Source organism: Dendropsophus ebraccatus, chromosome 15, assembly GCF_027789765.1.
Source record: "Dendropsophus ebraccatus isolate aDenEbr1 chromosome 15, aDenEbr1.pat, whole genome shotgun sequence".
Taxonomy (NCBI): domain Eukaryota; kingdom Metazoa; phylum Chordata; class Amphibia; order Anura; family Hylidae; genus Dendropsophus; species Dendropsophus ebraccatus.
The window spans coordinates 42559681-42579742 of NC_091468.1; the positions used below are offsets into that span (position 1 = coordinate 42559681).

At 42.7% G+C, this 20062-nt stretch overlaps 1 protein-coding gene across 1 annotated transcript in view; it reads right to left on the minus strand.

The window, feature by feature from the left end:
* Window positions 1-20062, minus strand: part of EFEMP1 (EGF containing fibulin extracellular matrix protein 1) — a 70777-nt gene that overhangs the window by 42544 nt on the left and 8171 nt on the right. The window contains exon 2 of the mRNA XM_069954822.1: window positions 8209-8287. Coding sequence (XP_069810923.1) covers window positions 8209-8286 — 78 coding nt within the window. The 5' untranslated portion in view covers window position 8287. The remainder of the gene's footprint in view (window positions 1-8208; window positions 8288-20062) is intronic.

Here is a 20062-nt window from a genome sequence, read left to right on the forward strand (position 1 = left end):
TTCTTCTCCAGCTTTTCTTCTCCCTTCCTGCTCTGTCATGCACCAGAGCACTAGGGGAAAGCGGCCTCTTGTGGCCAGAGACATAATGCTGCCATTTGGCAAAAGAGCGATTGACAGGGTAGGGAGCCAATGGCTCCTTTTAATCACAGCACCACATTTAACTATATGCACTCCTACATACATTTAAAGTGCCAGGCGCAGCACCCGGCGACGCTTGCGCGGTTGCTGATGCCAGCTGAGGTGCCTAGCAATGCATTCAGAAATCTGGATAGTTTTGCATTCACATTCCTGGCTGTCTGGAATTCTGGATGCTCCCTTTGACTTCTATGGGGTCATATCTGATGGAATTTCAGATATGGGTTACAGGAGTACTAACTCTCTTTAAGGAGAGCTCGTCATAAAGACATGTGGAGACTTACAGACCATTGCTGTTCCACTAAGAATTCTGGGATATGCACAATAGCTTTCACACCTCCTGAGCATGTCCCTTCAAGTCAAGTCGCACTCAATCTAGGAGCCTTGGAACATTGACTGGGGATTTTATGCCAAGCCAAACAATCTTTCCAAAAGAAAAGATTTCCCATCTACAGACAGCTGTTTCAGGCCCCTCTTCAGTGCAGAGCAGGGTGTTGGCTGGTTAGTAAGAGGTCTATTGACGTGGGTCAAAGAGAGTTAGTGCCCCTTTGACCCACGTCAATAGACCTCTCGCGAGCCAGCCAACTGTTACGTCAGCCAGTACAACTGTTATGTCATCAGTTAATGCATCGGTGCACATAGAAATTTTCTCATTTCATTAGTAGAAAATAAGTTTGGTAATGAGTTTAGTAATAGGTAAGCAGTAAGAGCCTTATTACACAAAGCGATATTCTGAAGAATCAGGCCAATTCAGCAAATTATTGCTTAATGTAATAAAGACAATGATCAGCTGAAGAAACGATCATCAGCTGATTGTTGTCTTTTAACACGTTTACACATGATTACCTGCCAACCGCGCATCACTAAATGTAATAGTGGTGCGGGGCTGACGGATGAGGAATGTGTAAAGTAAAGTAATAAACTTTATACTTACCTCTTCACGCTCCCCAGTTTCCTTCTAGCTTCTCTCCACTCCTGGCAGCTGCTGATACCACGTCTGAAGCCATCTGGGCAACAACAGGCTGCTCAACCAATCAATGGCCTCTGCATTGTCCCATCTTGGCCAGTGACTGGCTGAGCAGCCTGTCACTTCAGATATGGCTTCTTAGAATTTATTGACAATATTTTCGTTTTTACTTATAAATGACTTTTTGATCTCTTGTATATTGATTTTCTGAGATGGACTGCCAAAACACAGCAATTCTGCTGCTGCTTTTTGATGTATTTATTTTTTACAGTTTGCACCATGCTGTATAAAAAATTGTGTTGTTTCATAGCTTGGTTGTTTACGGACAGGGTGATGCCAAACATGAATCTTTTTTTTTAAAACAAATTACGTAACAATTCATTTCATATTTGGAATAAAATATAATTACATTTTTTGGGGAGTAGGGTTGGAGGATTTTTTTTAAATTAATTTTTTATTTCAAACATTTTTCACTATTACACTAGTTCTACTAGTGTACATTAACCAGTGACCTGCTAATCACTGCTACAATACACTGTTAGGCTGTGTTCACACAACATTTTTCCAGCTCACTTTAAAATTACGTCTGTCATTTTGAGTCTAAAATAACGGACGTCATTTAGCTGTCTGGCCTCCCCTTAGTGCAGTGACTGGTGTTGGTACATTATTATAGTTTGGGGTTGCTCTTTGGGTGCGACTTAATTGAAAAGTCCATTAAATGTAATAGTAAAAACTGAGAAAGAACGGTGACAAAAGAAAAAGTGTGTGTGAACAACTAATAAAAAACGTCCGGTTTGCAAACGACGTCTGAAAATAATTGACATGATCATTATTTTGACGGCCGCTGCGATAACGTCTGTTATTCAATACATTGTGTGCATTGGATGTCTGTCTTCCCATTGACTTCAATGCATTGCACTGCAGTCAGTTAAATTGCGGAGGTTTTTTTGAATAGCAAAAGCGGCCGACTTTTCTCTATTTTTGACGTTGTGTGAATATATACTGCAATACAGCAGTAGTAAGGCTATTGTAACTGTCAGCATTATACTAACAGGCAATCCACACAGCCATGCCTCTGGCCTGGAAGCCAGTGACCTCGATGCTGTACTCCTGATGGGTAAGTATACAGCATCGGATCCTTTACATGCCACTGGCAGGAATGCGGCATACACTAATTACGATGCTGCCATGAAAAGGCATATGTATCAGAATAAAGCCCCTTACTGACCACAGTAGAAGGGTGTATTAGGGGTCACTAAGGGGTAAAAGGGATTGTCCAGCGTGGGGCTATTTTTTCATAGGGCCGGGGAGGAGGTGGCTGAAAAAAAAGACGTCCACTCACCTCCCCGGTTCCAGCGGCGGGTCCCGCATCGCGTCACTTCGGTGCCCGGTTCCCTCCCGCTTCCGGGTGTCTGACGCGGGCCCGAGACGTGACGTCTCAGGTCCGCTCAGCCACTCAGTGAAGGAGGCGGGATCCCGGGGCACCAGAGCGACACGATGCGGGAAACGGGTAGGTGAGTGGACGTCTTTTCTTTCAGCCACCTCCTCCCCGGCCATATGAAAAAATAGCCCCCACGCTGGACAACCCCTTTAAATTACACAGGGAAAACAGAATGCAAAGAAGTTGCATTATAACTATTAAATCTGATTAAACCTGACAGATAAGAAATGTGACGGTGTTGAAAAAATGAGTTCATCTTCCGTCTTACTTGGTAATTCCTGCAATACACATCTGTATGTTTCTCAGGAAACGTTTCTATTTGTTTATTGCCTTTTTCCTACTAGTTCTCACTGACAGAAACAGCTATAACCAGCGAAACAGCTGAATCAGCCTATTTGCTATCATTTGGGAATTCTCCAGAACGTAGTGATGATCTCTCTGCTTTTTATTACTCATCTCTTTTGGGATATCAGGGTGAGGTCTAACAAGAGATTAAGGGGGATTTTTCTTTGGATACATGATATAACAATCATCCCAGAAAAGTGGGTAAAGTAACTCGATCCAGCCGCCCTCTCTAAGCTCTACTTCATTATCATTGCTCCTGGCTTTACCGCCATATTGTATTGCAATGAAATGTGAGCATAATTTCTAGTTTAAAGTGAAACCTTGAGGCTGCAACAGAAACGTGTTTATATCCAACTGTCATGGCACCCAAACCATAGGCCGACTGACATCAAACATGAGCGCCCTGTACTGCCAGTACATATATCTGCGAATTGACAGAACTGGGAGAGGTATATAACAGTACAGAGCCAGCTCCAGGTTGTTGCGGGCCCTTGGGCGACAGAGCCTCAGCGGCCCCTCATCCACACGCTATACACAATCACTTGAGACACCACTAACATACACAAACACACATTACTGACACAGACACTGACTGAATGACACTTACTGACTGACAGACACAGAAACTGACAGACTGACACTGAAACACTCAGTCATTGAAACACACTTGCAGCTCAGTCTTCTCACTCTTCCTCTCTGAAGAGCTGCTGTCCACGCTGTAAGGTTGAGGACCTTCGGGTCATGTGATCAGGTCCTTCAGCCTTTTCTCTCTCGGTACAGGTCCTGCTCCATCTCCTGTGTTTCTGATGTTCAGCCTCCACTACCTGGAGCGGACTGAACATTAGAACACTGAGCCCCTCTCCCTCTCTGGGCCCATAGAGGCCTGGCCCGGGTAAGCCCTGTGCTGATGCCGCCCCAGTAACAGTACCTCGCATGTAGTGCACCCCTAAAGATCCTTTGTTTTTCATGACATAGTCCTTATTCAGGCTAGGGGCATGAACATCAAATAGACAGTAGCAAATCCCCAAAGAAAACCTCTCTTGTGCTAAACAGTTCTTGACATGGACAGAGGTGGCAGCAGAGAGCACTGTGTCAGACTGGAAAGCATACACCACTTTCTGCAGGGTATACAGCAGTTTATAAGTACTGGGAGACTTGATATTTTTAAATAGAAGTAATTTACAAATCTGTCTACTTTTCTGGCACCAAATGATTTGAATTTTTTATCATCAGAGAACCCCTTTAACATTAAATGGGCACTGTCACTAAAAATAACCTTTGACATGTCAAACGTTATTGATCAGAGCGAGTCTCACTGTTCACACCCGCTTAGATCAGAACATATAGCTGGGGAAAGATAGTGACAGCACGATCCACTCCCTGGTTGGAAGCTCAGACAAAAAAAAATTCCCATAGACTTCCATTATGAATATTAGTAGGCTGTGATGACCAATTGATGAGAAAGTCTGTCAGAATCGGTTGGCATTCTGTTGCATCAGTAACCAGATGGTCACACAGATGAAGACAACATTCAGGTATCACAGCAATGCAGCAAATACTTTGGCGAGACAAGGAGTACAATGGGGAGAGGTGTGTAGCATCAATTTCATGGCAGGTTTTTAATAGTTGGGTTGGGGTTTTATATACTTTGCTTTCATGTTTTTACTTATTTTAAATTTACAGGTCTTTAAAGGGGTTATCCGTTTGAAGTCCGCTCGGATCCCGCCTCCTTTACTGAGTGGCTGAGCGGCCCTGAGACGTTGCGTCTCGGGCGGCGTCAGACACCAGGAAGCGGCCGGGAACCGGGGACCGAAGCCCCGCGATGAGTGACCCGCCGCTGGAACCGGGGAGATGAGTGGACATCTTTTATTTCAGCCACCTCCTCCCCGGTCCCCCCCAAAAAGTGCCCCCACTCTGGATAACCCCTTTAACTTACTCAAATTAGCCTTTAAAGAGGTAATCTAGAGATTTTTCTTTTAAATCAACTGGTGTCAGAAAGTTATATTTGTCGATTACTTCTGTTTAAAGTAAATATACCACTAGGTACATGACTTTGTGTTTTTTTGTACATGAATAGACCGGCGCCGGCATGGGGATGCTGATACTGCAGTCCTGTTGTGTATTGTGGCCGAGTTCTCCCTTACCATGCCAGTTTATTCCCAAGCACCGGCTGGGCATGGAGCTGCCCCCAGTGTGACCATCTCCCCTCTGTGAAGCCACTCCATTAGAATCAGTGAAGTCACATCAAAGAGGGAAAGGGAGTTTGTCACACTGGGGGCCGGCAGGACTCCCCCAGTGCTTCATGCCGGGCCGGAACATGGGAATAGACCAGCGTTGTGTGTGGGAACCTGGCTGCGGCTCAATAAAAAGGACCACTGTACCGGCATCCCCATGGTGGCTCCGGTCTATTCATCTAAAGAAACACAAAGCGGTGTACTTAGTGGTACATTCAATTAAAAAAAACTTAAGTTTTTCAGTTCTTATCAGCTGCTGTATGTTGTGCAGGAAGTGATGTATTTTTCCAGTCTGACAAAGTAATCTCTGTTTCCACCTCTGTCTGTGTGAGGAACTGTCCAGAGAAGAAAAGGTTTTCTTTGGGGATTTGCTGCTGCTCTGGGCAGTCCTGACATGGACAGAGGTGGCAGCAGAGAGCACTGTGTCAGACTGGAAAGAATACACCACTTCCTCTGCAGGACATACAGCAGCTGACTGTATGGAATTATTTTTAAATAGAAATAATTTACAAATGTGTACAACTTTCTGACAATTCCCCTTCTCCTTTTAACATGTTGTAATTTTCAGGTGCAACATTCTATGCAGGTTAATAGACTATTTTTATAGGAATCCAGTTCTCCTGCATTGTCATTTAAAGCTTACTGTGCCTTTCTTTCTTTGTATGTAGCTTGGCATGGAGCTCCAACCCCTTACAAAGATGGAGCTAACAAAATGTTTAATAGAAAAATTGAACAAGCAAATGATTTCGATTTGTTTCTTATTTACGGCGTCGTGTGCAGAATTCTTTTTTCCTGGTCCTTAATTTCACTTTCATCTGCTTGCAAACTTGCAAAGTCATTATTTAGTAATAGCGGAGGAAGAAAGCCACAGAATATTAATCATATATTTTATAGCAAGTAGCCCCCTGAGAAAAGTCATGAAACCAATGTGTGTAGATTGTTTTGGCAACTATCGCTGAATAATAACGTGGCCATGCTAAATTAAATTAAAACATGTTCTGTGGAATATCACTTTTGGTTGTTTTTGTATTGTTATCATATGTTACTTCATAGTGTTGTTTCCTTTTTTTTAACCCCTTCTCCCAAAAGGACGTTCAGGGACGTCACGAAAAACAGTGCCATTCTGGATCATGACATCCCTGGACATAATGCTTTCCCTGCCTCCTCTTGCTGTCCCTTGCTGAGATCTGGCGGCGGGAGGAGGCTGCCGCACATTGCCTCCTCCTGCCGCCACTGCCTGCAGAGGAGTCGTGCTCCCCCATGGCAGTTAACCCCATATGGGGCGATTCGCTGCCTCCTGCCGATTGAGTGGCGGGAGAAGGCTGCGGCACATTGCCTCCTTCTCTGCCACTGCCGTGATCCTCCCCCAGGCCCCCTTTTCCCTTCCTTCTCCCTCTGTGGTCTCCTACCTTTTTCCAAAGTTCGTAACGAATCTGGTTCGTAACGGTTCGGTTCGCTCATGCCTAATCGCCACGTCCGTAATGACCCTGTCTATTAACCCGTTACATTGATTATCCTGCCCGATTAACGCCTTAAAAAATAAACAAAAAAACTAACCAAAATGACCATTTTTTGTTATTCCCGCCCCCTAAAAAATATAGAAAAAAAAGCTATCACCGTTACATGTACCTAAAAGGTGTTACCACTTAAAACGTCAGCTTATGCGGCAAAAAAAAAAAAAGCGCTCACATAACTCCACTGGCGGAAAAAATAAAATATTACTGCTCTTACAATATGCACGACACAAACAGTTTTTTTTTTAGTATAAATGCCATAAACTATAACAAAAGCTACATAAAATGAAAAATTAGCATTCTCATCCTGATTCCATCAATTATGTATAGAGTGAGCTCTGGACATGAGACCGCTCCGTACACAGTGCTCCCCGGCTGCTATCAGCAGATATAATTGCCACTGTCAAAACTGACAGGAGCATTTAATGCCATTAAAAAGGCTCCAGTGGTGGTTTCGACTTCCCATGATACCATCATGGGAAGACAATGCTTCATGCTTACTGTACCAGCCTCAGCAACATATTGGCACTTGTCCTGACTCAGCGATCACTAGAGACTGCCTTCAGCACCGATTACATAGATCAAAGCAGTACATATGTACTGCACTGATACCTATGAGAAATAATGGTATTGGGGGGACTACAAATTGGTATAAAATTTTAAATACATTTATTTTCTTGGTTCACACTACGTATATTTCAGTCAGTATTGTGGTCCTCATATTGCAACCAAAACCAGGAGTGGATTGAAAACACAGAAAGGATCTGTTCACACAATGTTGAAATTGAGTGGATGGCCGCCATTTAATGGCAAATATTTGCTGTTATTTTAAAACAACGGCTGTTATATTAAAATAATGGCCGTTATTTACTGTTATATGGCGGCCATCCACTCAATTTCACCATTGTGTGAACAGATCCTTTCTGTGTTTTAAATTCACTCCTGGTTTTGGTTGCAATATGAGGACCACAATACTGACTGAAATATACGTAGTGTGAGCCCAGCCTATTAAAAGTTTTAAATTTTTAAAAGCAGTAAAATAAAATTATAGTTATAGAAGTTGCCTATTAGGGTAAATGGGGTGACAACATGTCAGTTTTACCATTGGGTGAACTGCGTAAACACGGAAGCCCCCGAAATTAAACAAAAAATTCAGTCTAACATGATTTTTTTCGGTTTCACTGCATGTTTTATGGAAATTAAATCTGCAAAATACAATTGGTGTCACAAAAAATAAGGGCTTATATGGGTCTGTAGGGGAATAAAATGAAAGCGCTATGGCCTTTTAAACACAAGGAGGACAAAACAAAAGTGCAAAAATGAAAATTGTCCTGGTCCTTAACGGGATAATGTTTGCCTCTCATAGACATCCGATGCCAGACATTGGAATCTATACAATGTTATAGATACACTAATTCATTTGTTTACATGGCAAACCTTTACAGTGATTGTCTAGATTCATATACTGTATAACCATACACAGGTCAATAATTCTAACTATAATACATACATGAGGTTAAACAAAAATTCTAAATTCCATCTCCATTAAAAATATTCCGCCCCACGACTTACTGTATATGTTATGGTCTCATCGGTTTCTTGTGTTGATATTGATTGGATCAATGTTGCAAAAAACAGAATCCCCAACATCCTGAAATTTAAGAAAACATATTAGAAAAGTTAATCATTTTCCTGTAGAAACAGAACGACACGAATAGCTGAAATGTCTCTCTTTATTGGTTTCTACATTGATTATTTTTGTTTTTTTTGGCAGCAATGAATTTTATAGATAATGTAAATTTAATCATATTGTAAAAAAAAAAAGTAAAGTTTCTTTAAAAATTGTAGCCGTCATATGCAGCACCTCAGAAGCAAAATAGGACAGTCACTGTCATTACAAAAATAAAAATAAAAAATACCATAAAAAAATGTTAAATCAGTGAAAGAGGGGATATACTAAATCTTTCCAATTTACATCATATATATTTTCCCCATTTTCTATATAAAATAAAATGCAAAAAAATTGACCACCAAGTGGAAAACTGCAGTTGAGGCTCCATCACTAAGGCCATTTGGTCTTTTGTAGCAGCAAAAAAAGAGACCAGATGCAGTAAGGGATGTCAGTTGTCCCTCTGTTCTGCACAGACTGGCCCAGTGAATGCTGATTGGCCAGCAGCTGTACACACCCCTGGGCCAAGTCAACTAACTGACCTAAAAGCCCGCCCACCTGCTCAGAGTGAAATGCAGAAAGTGATGTCAGTTATCCCTCTGCTCTGCACAGCCGCTCTGATTGGCCAGCAGCATTACACGCCCCAGTGCTGAGTAAACTAAGTGATATAAAAGCCCTTCCACCTGCTCAGAGTGAAGTGCAGAAGTATGAGCAGCACAATGGGGCACTAAATGGACTGCTGGAGCTGTGAAATTAAAATAAAAACCAACAGCATAAATAGGACAAGCATTAACCATATATCTGCTGGTATTTTTTATTTTTTTATATGACAGGTACACTTTAAAGTCCATACAGTTTCTGACCCCGCAGTAAACTACTGGTACACATGAGAAAACTCATACACTATTTGCTAAATAATTTATTTAATCATTTTCCTGTAGACTGTGGGCACAAGCAGTTGGTTTCCTGTGGTCTTTCTTTCTTTCTTTCTTTCTTTCTTTCTAAGTACAAGAGAAAGCCGCACATCCAAATCCTCATGAAGCGGGTGCTGTACAGAGTCAGTCCCCTGGATCGGGGATCCCCAGTAGTATGCAAAGATATTCCACAGCACTCCAGCATACGTGAAAAAAGTTGTAATTTATTACAAAAAGTGCAAAAAATACAAAAGATGCGACATTTTGATCTTCTTACAAGATCATTATCAAGCATGCTTGATAATGACCTTGTGAGAAGATCGAAACTTCCCATATTTTGTATTTTTTGCACTTTGTGTAATAAGTTACAACTTTTTTCACGTATGCTGGAGTGCTGCGGAATATCTTTGCATATTCATCTACATAGATAGATTAGAGATAGGGAGAGATAAATGAAAAAACTGTGTTTTCTTTCCCCTATACTACTCAGCAGAGGCTGTTGTTTTCCCGCCCATGGACATATGTGATGTCAGTGATGGGTGGGGTTACAGATAAGGTGCTACAGCTTGCCTGGCAACAAAATAGACATCATGTGATCTCTGTCTCAGAAGGGAGCGGAAGTAGTGGAGACAGAGTGGACCAGGAAGTGAGGATTTTTAGCAGTTTCAGCATGTGATACAGACAAACATTCCAATTCACATAATAGAAACCTATTATAAACAAGCTTAGATTATAGGTAAAAATTTAACAGGGTTGAATCTTTCTTATCCGGAACTCCCTTTAAAGTGACTCTGTACCCACAATCTGACCCTTCGGATAGCTGCTTTTAATCCAAGATCTGTTCTGTGGTCCGTTCGGCAGGTAATGCAGTTATTGTCCTAAAAAACAACTTTAAGACTTGCAGCCCCATGCCAAACGGGAGTATCTGTGCCCTAACTTTGCACCACCCCTCCGTCCCTACTCCCCACCCTCCTCATCATTAGGAATGCTCCAGGCAGATTGTCTCCTATTCGTCAGCTGTGTGAATACTGAACATGGGCTGGATCGTTAAGCACGTGTGCAAGGTTCAGCATGCAGAAAATGTTCCAGTGGCATTCCGAATGATGAAGAGGGTGGAGAGGAGGGACGGAGGGGTGGTGCAAAGTTAGGGCACAAATACTCCCGTTTTGCATGGGGCTGCAAGTTTAAAAGTTGCATCACCTGCTGAACGGACCCCAGGACAGATCTTGGATTAAAAGCAGCTATCCGAAGGTACAAGTGTTTTTTTTTTTGTTTTTTTTTTGGGGGGGGGGTCAGATTGAAGAGGTATGAGCACCTTAAAGTAGGAAATTCCATATTTCCATATAGGAAACACCAGACCCCTCTTTCCTGGGGGCCGGCAAAATGGGATGCCATAATAGGAAGCCCATTTTAATCTTTGCTACGGAGCCCCTGATCATTTATATACTATAGTACACTATAGAGAACCAATGATGAAAAATGTTGGTTTGCCGGTTGCTGCTAGCTGCTTGAAATAAGTCCACTAGGTGCCAAAATTGTGCCGTATATTTCCCTTTTTATGTGCAAAAAGATGTACAATATACTTGTACTAAGCATGTTTGTCCACCCTGGGAACCTTGCCAAGGAGTTAATTCATGTATGTCACTGCCCATATACATAGGTTCAGCAAACAATACAGCTATTTCAGAGCATGCTGAATATATTCAAATTTGTAACTTGCCCTCTCTGTCAAGGGTTATTTCTGGACTCGTTATACATAATTGTCAACCCTGCCCTGGTTGGTTGGCCCTGTCCGCTTTCTTGGAATTGTTTATGTGCAATGGGTACAAATAAGCATCAGAATCTGTGCAAACTCAACACGTAACTCACAGATCCCAGGCCATTCTGCATAAGGATAAAATCAGGTTTAGGCTATGTTCACACGGCGTATCAGACCGGCCGTTCCGTGATCCGTCTGGCCGCGGAGCTCTAATGCGGGCGCATCAGCATGCGCCCGCATCAGAGCTTCCCATAGCCCACAGTGAAGCGAGCGGCCAGAGCCGCTTGCTTCACTGTGTGCACTGACAGGTCTTTCTGCGGCCGGAATTCACTGAATTCCGGCCGCAGAAAACTGACCTGCCAGTTTTTTCCGGAGCCGCATGGGATCCCAGCCGGAGCGTATACGATGTGTGTATGCTCCGGCCGGCATCCCATTGCACATAAGGCTATCTCACACACCGCAAAACTACGGCCGTAGTTCTGCGGCGAGAACTACGGCCGTAGTTCTACGTAGTGTGAACATAGCCTAAAACTGGAAGAAACAAAAACAACTTTACTATTTTTCCCTCTCTTATGGGCCAGGATACATTCCCAGTCATACGGAACATATGGCTTTTCTTTCTACTCTTCGATGGAATAAGAAGCGCACAGTTTAAGGTGCGATAAGAAGGCATATGAATAGTTTTATTTCTATCCCATAACACATCTCTGAACTAGAGCTTGTGGATTCTTATATAAAGCAGTCATTTCTTACATTTTACGGTTTTGCTAAAGCGAGGAAAGTCAAAGACAGGTGTTTCCCATTCACCACTGATGGAATGCTACAACTCAATAAAGAAAGCAGCAGATGTAAAGCAGCCCTAGGAAAGAGCTTCGGAATTCTATCTGATGTCTTCTAGATGTTGAATCCTCTGTTGAATTGCTCGTGAAAGCTTCATCGTGACTTCTTGGCTGAGAACTTTTTTATTGTATTGCTATGGATCCTACAAGATGTATTGCCGTTTACTTACCGAACATCTTGCTGTGGTGGTAAATTACCGCAAAACCAAACAATTTGACAATTATCTCAATATGTTTTGCTTGAAAAACTGACACAGCACAAAATGTCTGAATTTTAAGTCAGTAAAGATAAGTTTAGGCAAACTATGTTCTTGATTATCTAGTGGTATGTTCTGCACCTCCGGTGAGCTATTCATGTAGAGATGAACATCCAATGATACACATATACAGCGGTCCCTCAAGTTACAATATTAATTGGTCTCAGGTCGACCATTGTATGTTGAAAACATTGTATCCTGAGACCAAAACGCTCTAAAAAACTGGTGAATTTGCCTCCAAACCCCCAAAATGTTATCCCAAAATGAAAAAAAAAAAAAAAAAAAGATTTAATGAAAAGTAAGCAGATAACTAATATGGATGAAACAAGTCCTTCCATAAAACAGTCAGAAAGAGCTAGTGGAAGAGTTACTTTCTTTGTAGAAGACTGGAGCATTTTAGGGTTCACACAGAAAAATAAGGAGGAGGAGCAAGACACACAAAGCAGTATGGGACATGTAGTATTACACTATACTGTAGAGAGGAGATACTAGACACACAGCAATACAGGACATGTAGTATTACACTATACTGTAGAGAGGAGATACTAGACACACAGAGAAGTACAGGACATGTAGTATCACACTGTACTGTAGAGAGGAGATACCAGACAGCAGTACAGGACATGTAGTATCACACTATACTGTAGAGAGGAGATACTAGACAGCCAGTCACTGCAGGCACTTCACTACTACTGGGGTTTTACTAGTAAAATGGCCACTTTTATTGGTCGATCATCTAGTTATTCACATGTTCCTCAGATCTTGTCTGTAGCATTGTATGTTGAGTCTTCTCTCAAGTTATGATGGTCCACAAAGGACCATTGTATGTTGAAAATATTGTAACCTGAGGCCATTGTAAGGGCCCTATTACACGGGATGATTATCGTACGAAAAATAGTTTTATCCTTCGAATTTAAATGATAACCGTACGTGTGTATGCAGGCAACGATCGAAAAATCATGATCACATCTTTTGAGCTGAACCTTAAATAATCGTTAATCATTAGTTGTAATTCCACTAATCGTTCAGTGTCCACATTGCTTGTTCATTTGTTGGGATCAGATGGAGTAAATGATTGTAGTAACGATTGTAACTAACAACTATGGTTCTGTGTAATATGGTGAACGTTTTTGCCTTTGTTAGTTGTTAAAAATAGCTTTGTTTAATAGGACCATACGTTAAGGGGTCACTGTACACTATGTCCAGCCAAGCCCGCTTCTGCCATGAGGCGGAATGAGCCTTCCACCTTAGACGGCAGATTTTGCGGTCCGGCAGGGGGCGGCATTATGTCCCCCTGCTGTCATTTTAGTTAAGTATCACTTAACAAAAATGACAGCGGACGCTCACCTGTCCCGTCGCCCGCACTCTCCACATCCCGTCAGGTCCCGCGACGTCACCCTGCAGCTGTCATCAACCTCTAGGCTGTGGTGAGTGCCAGGGGTCGGTAGGGGACGCGCTGGGGCAATCGCGTTGCACGGGGCTGCCGGGGGGTTGTTGCGGTTTGATGCGGTGCGGGTGGTGCATCAAACCAAACCGCAACCCCCCCGGCGGTCCCGCGCGTCCCGATCACCCCACTCACTCACCACAGCCTGGAGGTCCATGACAGCTGCAGGGTGACGTCGCGGGACCTGACGGGATGTGGAGACCCGTGGTCCAGTGATTTGAGCAGCACCTTGCAGGGGGGGGGGGGGGGGAATCAACTTCTTTTTTTTTGGGGGGGGGGGTCTCCCACCTCCTGTTTAGAATTGCCAGTAAATCAAGTATCTTTTCAAAGGGGGTAGGGGTTTTTATTGCTTATTGGTCAGGTCTAGTATGGTAGTATTGTTCAGGTCTGGTGTGGCGGTGTTATCCAGTCACAGTATGGCGGGATTGGTCAGGTCTGGTGTGGCGGTGTTATCCAGTCACAGTATGGTGGTATTGGTCAGGTCTGGTGTGGCGGTGTTATCCAGTCACAGTATGGCGGGATTGGTCAGGTCTGGTGTGGCGGTGTTCTCCAGTCACAGTATGGTGGTATTGTTCAGGTCTGGTATGGCAGTGTTATCCAGTCACAGTATGGTGGTATTGGTCAGGTCTGGTATGGCGGTGTTATCCAGTCACAGTATAGCGGTATTGGTCAGGTCTGGTGTGGTAGTGTTATCCAGTCACAGTATGGCGGTATTGTTTAGGTCTGGTGTGGCGGTGTTAAATGTGACGTCTGGAAACTAGAAAACTATTTAGAAACTAGAAAATCATGATGCTAATTGATGAGAGAAGATGGAGGCATCTTCAGGTTTAGGGGGGGGGGGGAGCCTTGGGTAAGCACAGTGTAGGGGCAATAACTACAGAAGGGGGGCCCAAAAGGCCTATCTACAGTGTGGGAGCACTTGGGGGGCTTATTATTGTATGGGGGAAAAAGAGGTCCTAACTACTGTATGAGGAAAATAAGTGGGCACTATTACTGTTTGGGGGCCCTGGTTACAATGTGGGGCATTATTGCTGTTTGCAGTACTTTGCAAGGGAAGTTAGTATAGCAATTGGGAAGGTGATAGGACTCTAACACATTTCTCCAGCAGATTTTGCAGAGATGAGTTGTGACTGAAAGATGTCTTCATGGGCCGGATGGGAAAGACAGAAAAAGTAAATGACTAATGGTCAGAGATGATGCCACCTGTGAGTCACTGCCTGTGACTGCACTGTAATAACTCTGGTCTGTAGAGGTCTGTAGAGCTGGCATCTAACATTGTATGGTCACTGAATGGGAGGAATATGGGTGTGTGTATAGAGTGTTATTTAATAACAGTATGGTGGTATTATCCAATGACAATGTACAGGTAACATATGGTCCTGGGGTGGAGACATTTTTTAGGAACAGTATGGTAGTATAATTCAGACATTATGTGGTAGTAATAAGTGGTCATAATGTAGTGGCATTATTTAGTCACAATATAATAGCCATGGTGTGTAATTTTGTGCAGCATGGTGGTGTAAAGCATAACTTTATATACCCTAAAAATGCTGTGATAGAAAAAGAGGGCTGAAGGGTGGACCCCAAAAGTGATATCCTTTGGAGGGCCTGAAGTCCTCCAGTGCAGCACTGTGTACAGTATTAAGCGACGGTGCATGTTGATCACGTTTAATTCACCAGGCTTGGCTAGGGAACCCAATACTTGTCCCAGATGCTGGCCACCCACACCACACCACTGGTGGAAAGTAATCATCTTGCTGACATGATGGTGGATGGTGTTTTTTAAATAATGGAGATGGATCTTGGTTAGATACTTTCTCTTTCTGTTAAATCTGTTTATTCATAAAAAGGCTTCAGGAAATCCATGTTGTATACAAATAGCAGTGGTTGGAAAATCTCATATTATTACAGATGATCTCATTTGAGCAAAATATATACACACAGCACAAGAACAAGAGCAGCAAATTGTGATGACAAGTACTCAGATAGTAACATAGTAACATAGTAACATAGTAAATAAGGTTGAAAGAAGACAAGAGTCCATCAGGTTCAACCTAGGGAAACCCTACTGTGTTGATCCAGGGAAGGCAAAAACCCCTATGAGGCAGACGACAACCACCCCACCACAGGGAGAAAACTCCCCCCCCCCCCGACTCCAATGGCAACCAGAACAATCCCTGGATCAACGTATCATCGGAAATCTAATGCCCATAACTTGTAATATTATATTGTTCAAGAAAAGCATCCAGGACTGCCTTGAACTTATTTAATGAATCGGCCATGACAACATCATGTGGCAGAGAGTTCCACAGTCTTACTGCTCGTACAGTAAAGAACCCGCGTCGATGCTGATGGTGAAATCTTCTTTCCTCTAGACGTAAAGGATGCCCCCTTGTCATGGTTACAGACCTAGGAGTAAAAAGATCACTACAAAGATCTCTGTACTGTCCATTCATATATTTGTACATTGTAATCAGATCGCCCCTAAGATGTCTTTTTTCTAGCGTAAATAACCCCAAGCTTGATAACCTGTCCTGGTCCTGTAACCCACCCATTCCCCTAATGACCTTTGTTGCCCACCTCTGCACCCGCTCTAGTTCAGCTGTGTCCTTCTTATATACCGGTGCCCAAAACTGTACACAGTATTCCATATGTGGTCTGACTAGTGATTTATAAAGAGGCAAAACTATGTTCTCATCTTTAGCATCTATACCTCTTTTGATGCACCCCATTATTTTATTAGCCTTGGCAGCTGCTGCCTGGCACTGATCACTAAAGTTGAGTTTACTGTCCACCCATACCCCCAGGTCCTTTTCGGAAGCAGTTTTACCCAGTGTATTATTATTTAGCACATAACTGTATTTATTATTTCTATGGCCCAAGTGCATAACCTTACATTTATCCACATTAAACTTCATTTGCCATTTCACCGCCCAAGCCTCCAGCTTCTCCAAATCCCTCTGTAATATGATATTATCCTCCTCTGTACTGATTACTTTACCCAGTTTAGTATCATCTGCAAAAATGGAGATTCTGCTCTGTAGCCCCTCAACAAGATCATTAATAAAAATATTAAAAAGAAGTGGACCCAACACTGACCCCTGTGGTACCCCACTAGTAACTAAAACCCAATCTGAATATGTTCCATCAATGACCACCCTCTGTTTTCTATCACACAACCAGTTACTTACCTATTTGCATACGTTTTCCCCGAGTCCCAGCATCCTCATTTTGTAGACCAACCTTTCATGCGGCACAGTATCAAATGCCTTTGAAAAGTCCAGATACACAACATCCACAGCCTCCCCCAGGTCCAGTCTATAACTTACCTCTTCATAGAAGCCAATCAGATTAGTCTGACAGGATCGATCCCTCATAAATCCATGCTGATGCTGCGTCACAAGATTGTTTTTATTAAGATACTCCAGTATAGCATCTCTTACAAACCCCTCAAATACTTTACCTACTATAGATGTTAGACTTACGGGCCTGTAGTTTCCAGGATCGCTCTTTGACCCCTTCTTGAATATTGGTACCACATTAGCTATGCGCCAGTCCTGTGGAACAATCCCTGTCGTAATAGAATCTTTAAATATTAGGAATAACGGTCTGTCTAACACAGTATTTAATTCTTGCAAAACTCTAGGATGGATACCTTCTGGGCCCGGTGATTTATGGATTTTAATGTTTTTAAGGCGTCTCCCCACTTCTTGTTGTGTTAGGCAGGTGAGATTTATGAGAGGATTTATATTATCCCTAGTCATGTCGTCTGTTATGGGATTCTCCTCTGTGAATACAGTAGAGAAGAATGTATTTAGTAGATTGGCCTTTTCCTCTTCCCCCTCCACCATTACACCCAGATTATTTTTGAGGGGACCAACATTTTCAGTTTTAAGTTTTTTGTTGTTTATATAAGTGAAGAACATTTTGGGATTTGTTTTACTTTCTGTGGCTATCCTTCTTTCTGTTACTATTTTTGCTTCTTTTATTTGCTTTTTACACATTCTATTCTTCTGTCTATAGTTGCTCAATGCTTCCCCACTACCTTCTTGTTTTAGTAGTCTGAATGCTTGTTTCTTATCATTTATTGCACCCCTTACAGCTGAAGTTAACCACATTGGATTTCTCTTATTTCTACTTCTTTTATTCCCATATGGTATGTGCCGTTCACATGATTTACCCAGGATACTCTTAAATATGTCCCATTTCTCTTGTGTACTTTTATTTCTGAAGGCATTGTCCCAGTCTATGTTCCCAAGGTCCTCTCTTAGTTTTTGGAAATTAGCCTTCCTGAAATTTAATGTTTTTGTAGCCCCTCTACTAATAATTTTATTGAAGGATAATTGAAAACTTACTATGTTATGGTCACTATTACCTAGGTGACCCCCCACCTCTATTTTTGATATTCTGTCTGGCCTATTGGTTAAGATCAGGTCCAGAAGGGCCCCCCCTCTTGTTGGTTCCTGTACTAGTTGGGAAAGGTAATTATCTTTTACTATTTCCAAAAACACGCTTCCCTTCCTGGAGCTGCAGGTTTCTGCTTTCCAGTTTATATTTGGGTAGTTAAAGTCCCCCATAATAATGACTTCCCCCTGCTTCGCTGCCGCATCTATTTGTCTTATAAGAAGATTTTCTGACTCTTCCACTATACTTGGAGGTTTATAACTCACTCCTATAAGAATTTTATTATTCTTCGTCACTCCTCTTATTTCTACCCAAAGAGATTCTACATTATCATCACTTATATCCTCCCGCAGAATGGGCTTAAGGCAGGATTTAACATATAGACAGACCCCTCCCCCTTTCTTATTTTTACGGTCATTTCTGAATAGACTATAACCCTGGATATTAACAGCCCAGTCATAACTCTCATCCATCCATGTCTCGCTTATCCCCACTATATCATATTTCTCTTCAACCATTATGAGTTCTAATTCCACAGCTTTATTAGTGAGGCTTCGAGCATTAGTATACATACATTTAATATGTTTGTCCATATTCCCTTTCCTCTTGTCACTAGTAACTATTCTAACCCCTCCCGCCGCTCCACCCCCAGGTCCATAATCTAGGCCCAGCTCTCCATCTACTCTGTCTTCACTTACTATATTGTAGTTGCCCTCCCCCCCGGTCCCTAGTTTAAACACTCCTCCAACCTCTTAGCCATCTTCTCCCCCAGCACGGCTGCACCCTCCCCATTGAGATGCAGCCCGTCCCTACCGTAGAGCCTGTAACCGACCGAGAAGTCGGCCCAGTTCTCCATGAACCCAAACCCCTCTATCCTACACCAGCTCTTGAGCCACTTATTTACCTCCCTAATCTCCCGCTGTCTCTCAGGTGTGGCTCGTGGTACAGGTAATATTTTGGAGAATATCACCTTGGAGGTCCTAGTTTTAAGCTTCCTGCCTAAGTCCCTGAAATCGTTTTTAAGGACCCGCCACCTACCTCTATTTTATCATTGGTGCCAATGTGCACCATGACTGCTGGGTCATCGCCAGCCCCTCCCAGTAATCTGTCAGCCCGATCCGCGATGTGACGAACTCGAGCGCCAGGAAGGCAACACACCGTTCGACGATCCCGGTCTTTGTGACAGATTGCCCTGTCTGTCCCCCTAATAATTGAGATCTTGTATAACATATTTTGCAAGAAAGTGTAATTAGTTAGTTCCAATTAACATGTAGGCGTAGGAGGGCAAACTGTACTCTTTACTAAGAAATAATGGGATTATAGTAGGAAATGTTCCTAATGTTGCTCTGGAACCAAATCAGTGTAGGCTACATTTCAGCAAATGAAATATGAGCGGGGAAAGGGGCACATTCATCTTTACTTTACATGTTTTAGCCATGGGCTCCAATTTGTAAGAACTCAGTATGTAGATGACCTTGCCAGCTAGTCAGTTCCTTTAGTCTGTATATTCCATCAACTTTTTCAACCCATATTGTGCTTTTGAGGTTCTGAAGCCATAATAATAGTATTAGACATTTAGCTTCAGCTAAAAGATGTGTGACTAAGGATTTTTTTTGTAAAGGGTGTGTGGAAAGTATGGTGTGAGGAAAGCTATCAATTCAATAGACGGTTGTAATTTGGATGAGCAGACTGTGTTTATGCAGCTGGCTGTGCCATCCATTATGGGATACATTCCCAGTGTTTGCATGACACCTCCAGCATAATTTAGTGTCTAATAAACCAAGGTGGTACAGCTATTCATGATTTTTAATACTTGGTAAGTTTTAATGGTTTTATTGGCATTTAAAGGGGTATCCCAGACTTTATAAATAATTCAAGTAGTGCTTAAAGGATTGTGCTGATGTTGTTCCCTGCTGCATAGGCTAGCTCTGCTGTGCAGCTCCCCTAAGCTACCAGCCATGTCTGAGGCGGTAGCTTTACACTGGGGAAAAATTCATTCTATTCCTCCAGGACAGAAGAGGGGTGGCAACTAGTCATCTGGGCGGGATCCTGCCCTTGACTAGTCATGGCTCTCTGCCTGTCAACGAACAATGTGGGGATGATTGATAGGCAGAGAGAGCAATTGTGCTGATTGGTTCCC